The following is a 10,076-nucleotide window of genomic DNA, read 5'->3' as shown; positions in this document are numbered from 1 at the left end:
CTTCAGCATGAATGAAGCCAAAGCTGGAAAACGAGGGGATTGCCCCAGCCATTTATTAACGTCAAATATGCAGTCTCATGAATCAGGGCAGTTTGTCCATTTTGGAAGCTTTACAGAGAGCCCTACTGCACCTGGCTTGTTGAGCTCGGCATCATGCTTTAGGCTGATCCAAGGGGATGGCTGCATTCTACGCTTTGAATAGTTTGTCCCACAAACTTTTTTTTTTTAAAAAAAGGCTTTTATTGAAGAGCTATCAGCAAACAGATCATGCAGAATTTCAACAATAAACAGAATGGGGAGGGGACTGCACACAAGGCACAGCCCCTATTATTTGTCTCTTCCTAAGATCTGGCCAGCACAAGTGTCACATTTGCTCTTCAAGAGAATAGCTGAGAAAGCTTCCTGATTTGAAAAAGCTAAGTGTTTGTACAGAGGACATACACACACACAAAACACAGCCAGAGTTTCTTTTTGGCTATCGTTATCACTGAGGCAGATATTCTAGGGTTAGAATAAACAGCAACAGAAGAAGTAAAATCCTAGTGCATGCTCAGCAAGCTATCAGCAAAGAGTTAGGGACCAGCCCTGATCATACAGTACAGAGTAGAATGGAAAAACCAGTTAAGGCAGCTTTGATTAATACACTGCCAGAAAACTAAGGAAAAAAAAATATTTACTTGCTTTCCAGCATTGATTCCCTAAAGGTAGGGGGTGTTTTTGTTTTAGGTTTTGGAGGGGTTTTTTTTGGTTGGAGGCTTCGTTTGTTTTTAAACAAACTGCACAGCCAATTCCCTCTTCCCTTCCTTACCTCTCCAACAGAGATGATTTTTGTTCCCTCATTCTCTCCACATCCCTACCATGACAGTTTATTCCAGCTGAGGATGTTTGAAATTCAATGCCACTGAAGGCAGCAGGAACCATGGACACTAACGGGACTGCCATTTAATCCATGCACACACTCTTCAGCACCCAGGACAATAATCTAATGCAGCCAGGAAGGCATCAAGCTTAAAACAGGAACTCTATAATAAGGTGCAGCATTTGGGAACAGCAGAATAGGAAAGCAAGCCAGAGCAGGCAGCTCAATCCATGCACTTTATTAACCAAAGCTGGTTACCGCAGAATGCTCTCTATCCATCTATCACCTTCTCCTCTCCCGGGCACAAGCATCAGTGGTTAGCATTGTAAAGGAGGTGAGGAAGCAGGAGTGAGACAACTGCATGATAAGGCCTGGCCCTGCTCCAAGCAAAGCCAAGGGAGGTATAACAGCCACAGTTGTTACAGTACCACTTCAGTGGTTATGCCTGGCCTTCTCAATCCACTGCTTCATATAATGAATTTCCAAGGCTCGAGCTTGCTGCACAGATGCGGGGTCACAAGGGTTGCGGCTGCGCAGATCCAGGTGATGAGCTCCGTCTGGGATCACAATTGCCACGAGGGAATCGGTGATGTTCTGGGTCACTCCCCCTGCAGACCACGGATCCAGGCCACCATTGCTGTAAGGGAAATAATACCTCATTAGGGTACATCTGCACAGCAGTCAGTGAAGCTGCAGCTCGTATCAACATAACCGTGTTGACTTTCAACTAGTTTTGCGTATGTGCTGACAGAAACAGACCTCAGCCCTGTGTCAGTGTCCTGTGTCCATCCCTCCTCCTAGATGGGCTTTCTTGACAGAGGTAGGCAACTACTGCCATCAAGGATTATCTCCTGATTCAGGTAATAATCTATAATAGTGCCAGTCTCTGGAAAAAAAAATCTGTTGCCCTTGCCATGGTCATGAGAAGAGGCTCAGGTTCCCCTGTACCAAAATACACTCAAATTCTAAAGCCAAAGCTCCTTGCTTTCCTCCTTAAACAATCAGTCAAACTAATAGACAGCTCAACCCTTTAGGGCCTGAATTTTCAGGCAGTTCTACCTTATGCTGTCTCAGTCAGGTACCAGATTTTTTTTTTTTTTTTTTTTTGCACATAAATACTTAGATCTTTTGTTACTACCCTTACTTCTCTTAACAACGACATCAAAACAAAGCTTTTACTCCACAGAAAATTGTCTCCAGTAACTCTTCCTCTGTGATGGGGCAGTCTAAAGCGATTTACTCCCATTCAGTCAATGAAAAGATTCCATGGACCTTATATCTGCCTCCAAATAACGCCTGATCCATGGAGTAAGCCAAAGGCTAAACCGAGATTAGAGCTTTGCACCTCTCATTTTTAGTTTTGGATGCAATCTAGCAATCCCTAGAGCCCTTCATCTTCCTTTATCATACTGTTCTTACTAAATGTGGCTCCATCTTCCTGCACAAAATAGCCAATGTCCATATACTTATGTAACCACACAAATCTAGATCTATTCCTCACGAAAAACATTAGACCTGTTGACAAAAGAAAACAGTAGAGACAGATTACTCTACATTAGTTAGTGTAAGCTTCTAGGAGCAAGAACTGATAAATGAAAACACCACTGGACATTAACAGATATGCAGCTAGAAAAACACCACAATGAGAGCACCCGGAAGAGATTGAGTAAGAAACGTTTGTAGAAATAACCAGAAGCAAAAATCATAAGCAGTTTGAGATAATATTTTGGATAGGATTCTATGACATGTTTCTTCATTGATAAAAAGTATCCTGAATTTCTGTAATTATTTTCAAAGGTTCTAAACGTGACTGAAATTAAGAAACATTTTCTGTCTGCAAAACAAAATGCACACAGAAGGCTGCCCAATAAGCAAAACACTGTTGATTTAAAAGGTCATCTGAATCAGCACAGCACCTTGGCAACAGGGAGTTAAGTTGCTGAGAGACCCAAGATGTACATGGACTTGGATCTTCTGGTCCCAGTCATGTGGAAATTAGGCATATCACAAGAAAAGAACACGTCTCTGGCTTTTCTGGGAGCTGCTGGCTGCATCCTCTGACACTCCTGCCAAGTGATGGCACCAGACGCATTAAGGCAGTTTGAAAAGTGACACTTGCTGGGGGTGGCAGTGGGGGGGTGGTGGGTGTTCACCACAGAAGAATCCTAATGCTTAACAGTTTTACAGGGTAAGAACTCAGTAACAACTAGAATGGATTATTTACATGCTAAAGCTAAGCAGGCACCTGAAGTGCTCAGTTGTCCATCTGAGGGGACGGAAATTTTGAGGAGTAAACAGAAGTAACAAGAAAATAAAAAACAAAAAGAAGTATAAAAATCAGCCCTTTCTTTCTAGCAATGGCAAGGCAAGTAGGGCTTCAGAAATAACAAATTCCAATGCAAAATATCAGCCAAGAAGATCAAGTGAGACTTCCATGATTGGATGTCTTAATATACCATTCTCTTTAATTCCATCATACTTCCAAGACAGTACAAATAGGATCCTGCCTGTTGCACAGCAAAATATTCCCTTTTCTTTGTCTCTTTAGAGCCTCCTCTGCCCTTCAGCCCTGTCCAGAACAAGCACAGTTTTACATACTCCTAACACTGTTTGCATATCCTATCTATTTAATTCTGTGTAGTAAGTCCACTCCCTCCACAACTACCCAGATTAATTCTCTAAATTTTTCTCCCCTTTTCTTCCACCAGGCATTGTTCTGCCTTCTCCTTTACTCCATTCCCTTCTTTTATGCCAGCAATCCCCTCTTTCGCACAGCCCCAGTATCCCTTCAAAACAGAGCCTTCATGTTCTAGGCTATTTATAATCCCTGCCTGACCCTTTCCAATAAAAAAACTGGATAAGTGGGTGCCCTAGCTTGGAAGTATACAAGTTCAGCTATGATTTGTCCAGAACGAAAAGTTTCAATTTTAGGACTGTGCATACCACAGTTTTATACTGTTTGGTATAATCTGTGATGTTTCTGGATTCAAGGTACAAGAAACAAATTCAGCTCTGCTAAATGCATTCAAACTACTGTCACCCTTCAAGGCTACAGTAAAGAAAACATTTTAAACATTCCAAGAATAAAAAAGTCCACTTCAAATAAAATTTTAAATTTCAACTTAAATTCTCATTTACACTAGGTTGACTTTGACTACCACAGTATGTTGATGAGACACTACAGCTCTCTGCTGCATACACAATAAGGGCATTAAAATGCAGACAGTTTCCATCACAGTATATTTCTATGCCAACTACAGAACATATTCCAATATGAATATCAGGAATGGAAATTGCTGACAAAGCTGTAATGAAACCCCCAATTTCCTCAAGCCAGCATTTTAATAAAGGTACACATCATAGGACAGGCAGGAAACATCTGCCTATAGTCTAAATAATACCCATGCACGAATAAAAATTTAGTAAGGTATCTCTGTAAAGGTACCAAAGTGGCAGTGGGAATTCCCAAGTCAACACTTGAAAATTCCAGTAGAGTTCCAGGGTGGAATCTGGAAGGTGATCTGCTGCTAGCAGAGGGAGAAGTGGTAACATGAGTTTTAGCATCCTGGCTAAATCCCACCGTGGCTGGATAAATCCAAACTACAGCGGTTCTCTCTAAATGAAGTATTCCTCCTTCCCCATGCTAAACTGTTGTGCAAGTTGCTTGACACTTCTGCATGGTGCTTTTTACTCCACAGCAGGGCCTGCATCCCCTGGTAGATATAGGATTTTTTTTTCCCAAAACATTCTGTGGTGTTTGTGGATAAAAAGCTTTTCTATCAAATGTATGGTGTTGACAATGTGTTTGTTTGAAGAGAAACAACTCAGCTTGAGATCCAAAGCTTTGTGTGTACAGCACTTACTTTTTCATTCATTTGGTTGCTTTCAAGCTTTTCTCATTTCAAGCTCCTTCAGTTGGCATAAATCCTTAAACACTTAGATTTGTTTGTCTATTGCTTACAAAGCAGAATTCTAGTGTACAGAGCTGTGGAACCTTGGAAATAAGGAAGCTTGCAGAAATTAAGTTAGATCAATATTTTTTCCTATTAATAACCACAGAATTTCTCACTTTGGAGCAGACATCCCACTGGGGCAGAAACAGCAAGAGAAAAATGAAAGGAAAGCTTTGGAGCCAAACAGACCAATGTTAACGGCTGAAATCCAGAGAATAATCCCCAATTCAAGCCAGGACTTTTTACTTTTAAAATACACTGCTATTTAGCAAGTCCAAAAGACTAATTCTGATTTTTGTTTAAGAAAGTTTGTTTTTGAAAAGGCCTTACACAATTTGAACAAGAGCAGAGGGATACATCTAGGAACTGCCCGCAGTGGGCAATCAGTAGAGTGAGTCAGAACTCCTCAGGGCACAGGCTCCAATTGTCCTGAAAATGGGTTTATTAAATGCCTCCCTACCATCTAGCAACCTAACGAACAGCCAGTACTTAGCTGTTCAAAATTCATATCACCTCACAGCAAAGTACAGCAACATGAACCTCCCTTTGAAGAAAGCAGAACAGAATTTAACCTCATTAGAAACAAGGAAAGTGAAAGCTGAGTAGAGAGCAAGCGGCATGCACTAGTTTTTGTATCTGACTGAAATATTTCCTTCACTTTTTGTCCATATAGGAAGGTGTTTCAGACCAACTTCTGGTACATTACTAGTATGCCTTGCTAGAATAAAAACATCTCTTGGTAGTGGAGTCTTAAGTAATTTTGTTAAAACTTAACCCAATTATCACTAAAATAAGGGAACAATTAGTAGTGGTAGGAAAGCCCCTCACGCTACTTCTCTCTTTCCCATATCAAAGAGGAAGAGGAACACAACACCAACTCTCTGCAAGACTATCACCAGAGCAACAATTTTAGTCATCAAGATCTTGTGTTATAGCTAGAGCTTGTTTAGACTTTCCTTTCACGTGCAGGAGACAGTGCTTTGGCTTCATAAAAGCTGGACAGATTTACCAGCATGAGAAACCTGGACTTTGGCCACAAGATAAGCAGGAATCCACATGGGAAGAAAATTACTTTTGGCAAAATCCCAAGCTAAATTCTTGTTTTAGAGACACACAACCAATGACAGAACAGTTTGTTTCTTTGGTCACTGCAGATTGATCATCTTACTCTCAAGTGAAACATAAAGCACCACCATCATTTATTCAGCTGGAATGTTGGAAACAGATACTTTGCTACTCAGAGCAGGCTCTCTGCACTAACAGCCCAAACTGATGGAAGACACTACTCTGGAAGCCAAAGCAAAGCTCACCTGAAGATGATGTTGCTGTGTGAACTGATGTTTTTCCCTCCATACATGGAAAGAATCCAAGAGGGCCGAGGCCTCACTCCCCACAGTCTGAAACACTCTTCTGAAAGTGCATCAAAGTCCCATTTCTGAGGCTCAAACATGTCATTGACACCATCTGTGCACATGGGCATCACCATCTCAGTGCAAGCCTGAAAGAAAGAGCAGGGCAACAAGATGTATTCATGGGAGACTGTCCAATAACTGCAAGTGCAATATTTAAATGTAAAGCTCAGACAGGATTTGATCAGTGATTACCAAGCTATCAGAACACAGATAAAGCAAAGGCTTTCTTTTCAGCCTCAAACTATTCCCTGACCTTAGTAGTAGTAGCTAGAAAAAGGAAAAGCAAACAAACAAACAAACAAAAATGCTATAGCTTGGAGGTCTCATACTGCCCACCAGGGTAACTACACAGTCCATTCTTGCTTGTCTTCTTTCCCAGGTGCCTTCAGAAGCACATAGGAAACAAGCTGCAGATTGAGGAAGTGATTTTGATGAGCCCAGCCGCCATATTCTTTGTTACTCATGTGGTGGAGAAGTGAACACAGCCCTAACTTCCTCAGAGAACAACTCAAAAATCTGCACATTTCCTGGGGCCGCCAGGTGCAAAAACCAGGAGGAAACGGCCAGGAGTAGACTGTCACCTGAACACCAATTCAGTTAGCTTGGTTGTGGAAGCAGCTGCCCTTCTGCTCAGAAGAGAGGTTTGTATACAAAGTGTTGCACATGCTCCATAACGGAGATAGAGAGCAGAATGCCCTGGACCCTGTGCTAAAGAGATGCCCATTTTTATTGCCAGCTTGATAGGAAAGAAGGGGTCTCGAGGAGCTACAGCATAAATAGATTTGAAAGAAATCGGTATCAACATATCCTGGCATATTTGCATACACAAATTGAAGGGTGTGAGGGGAGAAGATGACTAAGATGCTGCTTCTGTGCATCATTTTCCAGTTAGTATATAGAATTGAAACTCAGTCAGGCAGATAACAAAAGACAACACGGACTTCTGGGGAAGTAGTTTCTCTTGTGCACTGCCCTCCCCCAGCTACAACCATACTTGCTTCATGTTCACATTTTTCATCATTAAATTACTTTATTATAATAGTCCTTTTTTTTCCCCTGTATGTTTTCTATAGGACAGAAATTAATATCAAAAACCTATTTTTAATAGGTAACTATTTTCTACAATGACAGCATAGCATAGTGTTCATCACTACTCTTAAAGAGAAAAACATACAGTTTGCAATTGTTTGGAGAACATCTAACAACATGAACTGCCCATGAAACTATGAAAATTGATCATAACCTCATTCATTTTCAGTTCTAAATCCAGCCTGATTTTGAAGGCTTGGGTTGTGTTTAAAGCTATATATCAATAAGCACAGAGTAGTGATTCTGCTGCAGCCCCATCAATTTAAATCTGGCCCAGTGTGTTGCCAGTAGAATGACTTTAATTCCCATGAACTCTAGCCCCACAAAAAACTCAGGGAGTTGAATTTGGAGAATGGAGCACATACCTGATAGTACCAACCCATCTGTCCCAGATTCTTTGTTGCAGTCTGAGACATGTCAAAGCACGAGGCTTCTCCTGAGTAGTTGTAGTAGACGTTTACTGCCTGGAAAACATTCTGCAGCAATGACTTGTCCGGAAGACTGGGATCAGTCAAGAACTTGCAGACTACCTATTACAAAGAAGGAAGATGAGAATCTCAATCTAAAGAGATACAGATTAAAACATTATACCTGATGGAATATCAGTTTCTTTTGAAAGTACAGTCTTCTGTACTTCCAGATAGTGTCTTCCTATGCAATTATATACCCTAAGTATTATCATAAAAAAATTACAGTATTCTATTTTGCAGTGCATTCTACTACGAAGAACCTGAAACTGTTTCCTGATTTAGAATTTAAGGAGTACAATCTTAATATTCCATTAACTTAGCTTTTCAATTCAATTTCCAGTATTTAAAATAGAGAATACTTAATAAAGAATAAGTGGCTCTCCTGGAATGAAAGCTATTACATGCAAATATATGACAATGAAGTCCCAGGCCCAAATTGGGGTTCTCTGCAATTTGCCATAGTATAAATGGAAGCATCTATGTCACGAAAGGTATACATATACATATATATACATATATAAGTGCTATTATATAACAGTATTATAATATTTGTACTTCTTCATATTTGGAAAATATAAGGTGGTATAATGAGAAACTGTTTTGCTGCTGAAGAATTAAGAGCACCCTTGGGTAAAGTTAAATTCAGAATCTTAACTATGGACAGATCACACTAGAGCAGAAAAAAAAAATACCCAGAAAACCCCCAAACCACTGCACCAGAGATTTTTTGCCTCACAAAATGTAAAATAGACAATATGCTTCCTGGCAGAGCTTCCTCCTTACCCCTCTCTTATAGAATTGGGGCCAACACAAGGACAAAGGGCAAAGACTATGTATTTGAGCTGCTAGCCCATTAGCAGAATCCAAAATTATTCCTGCAAGAAGCAAAGGATGCACTGCAACTCTAGAGCTGTTCAAGCACAGGGTTATATGTGCAAATGGTTGACTTACAGGATTCCTACTAGTTCCATCTGTTACCGGTTATTAACAGATCGTTACTGGAAATTAAGTAGCAAACTGTGCATCTTCCAAGAAATGAATTTATTATCCATTTCTCCCCCATTTAATCTTTTCCCTCATTTTTATCGTGGAAGCTCAGGAACTGATCTCTTCCTTCTTCCTAACAGACAGGGCCAACATATAAGTCTCATATTTTGCCATTCCAAGACGGTTTTGTTATTTGGCTAGCTTAGCCATCTACTCTGAATTTAGCAATTACTGGTTTGGAAAACTCTCTCTCATGAAAATACACACTGCAGACAGATAATAGTACAGAGGGCTGCAGACAACCCTGTATCTGAAATTCAGACGGTGTGGTGAAGCAGAGATCAGTATTTGTGAGAGAACACAGGCAGCCAACACTAGAGAACAGATTAAGTGATACATATTCAGCTACTCTAACTTACTTTTCCCCTTTTTCACCATCAGTCAGATCAGAAATCCTGTTTCAGAGAAAGTACTGGCACAGTTTGTGTCACTCAGATTTCATACATTACCATTGTCAAAAAAAGCAAACACCTTTTCTATTTTAGGTTTTACTGAGTTATATCTCAAACAGAAACAGTGGTGAAGGTGAGCACACTTCTCATGTTGCATTAGATTGATAAGAAAGCAGAAATTATCTGAAGGTGTTCATACTGTCCTCTGAAGACAGCTACACAGGATTGATGAACATCCATTCCTTTCTCCATTAGTCAGCTCTAATCAAGAGGAATTAGATATCTTCATTTTATTTGTAACAACCACAATTTAGCAGCAAAAATACTAAGTGTCATTTTATCCATCTCACTTGCCTTCACAGTAACCCAAAGACATGCAGGGAATTCAGACACTAACAAGAACAAAAATTCCAAGAAAACAGAAATATGGGAGAAAGCACTGCAGAAAGCAAACTTCACAAATGACAGCTAGTGTGRTAGTTCTGCTTAGAGAAGTGACTCTGCAAGGAATACACTTGTGGGGAACCTCATTTCCTCTCATTAGTTTGCTCCCATCAAAAGGGACATAGGTTAGAAATTTTCTCTTTGCAAGCTCTGCCAGCTAAGCTTGGTATCAGAATCTCTAATGGCATATGCTTTTTCTGTGCAGCATTGCTCCTTGAGAGTAGTTCTGCAGGCCAGCTGAGATTTTTCAGTCATTTCTGCCACTTTTCTTTCTCTAGGTTCTTGATATAATCTATTAACCCTACAAACAGCAGTTGGTCAGCAAAACAGCTGATATACAAGAAGGCATTGCCCCTGGTTCTCCTTTTTCAGCTCTCTTGTCTTTACAGAACCAAAAATGAAGAGAAAAG

The 10,076-nt window shown here is 40.3% G+C and overlaps 1 protein-coding gene across 1 annotated transcript in view; it reads right to left on the bottom strand.

Moving 5' to 3' along the window:
- Nucleotides 1-230: 230 nt before the first annotated feature.
- PRCP (prolylcarboxypeptidase) overlaps nucleotides 231-10,076 on the bottom strand; it is a 30,278-nt gene continuing 20,432 nt past the window's right edge. Inside the window, exons 7-9 of the mRNA XM_085314553.1 lie at nucleotides 7,679-7,843; nucleotides 6,123-6,310; nucleotides 231-1,496 (exon numbers count right to left, since the gene is read on the bottom strand). Of these exons, the coding sequence (XP_085170679.1) occupies nucleotides 1,292-1,496; nucleotides 6,123-6,310; nucleotides 7,679-7,843 (558 nt within the window). The 3' untranslated portion in view covers nucleotides 231-1,291. The remainder of the gene's footprint in view (nucleotides 1,497-6,122; nucleotides 6,311-7,678; nucleotides 7,844-10,076) is intronic.

The sequence above is a fragment of the Rhea americana genome, unplaced genomic scaffold (genome assembly GCF_003343005.1).
Source record: "Rhea americana isolate MKP2758 unplaced genomic scaffold, rheAme1 scaffold_407, whole genome shotgun sequence".
Lineage (NCBI taxonomy): Eukaryota > Metazoa > Chordata > Aves > Rheiformes > Rheidae > Rhea > Rhea americana.
The sequence above is the reverse complement of the archived record's forward strand: the minus strand, read 5'-3'. Positions and strand labels throughout refer to the sequence as shown.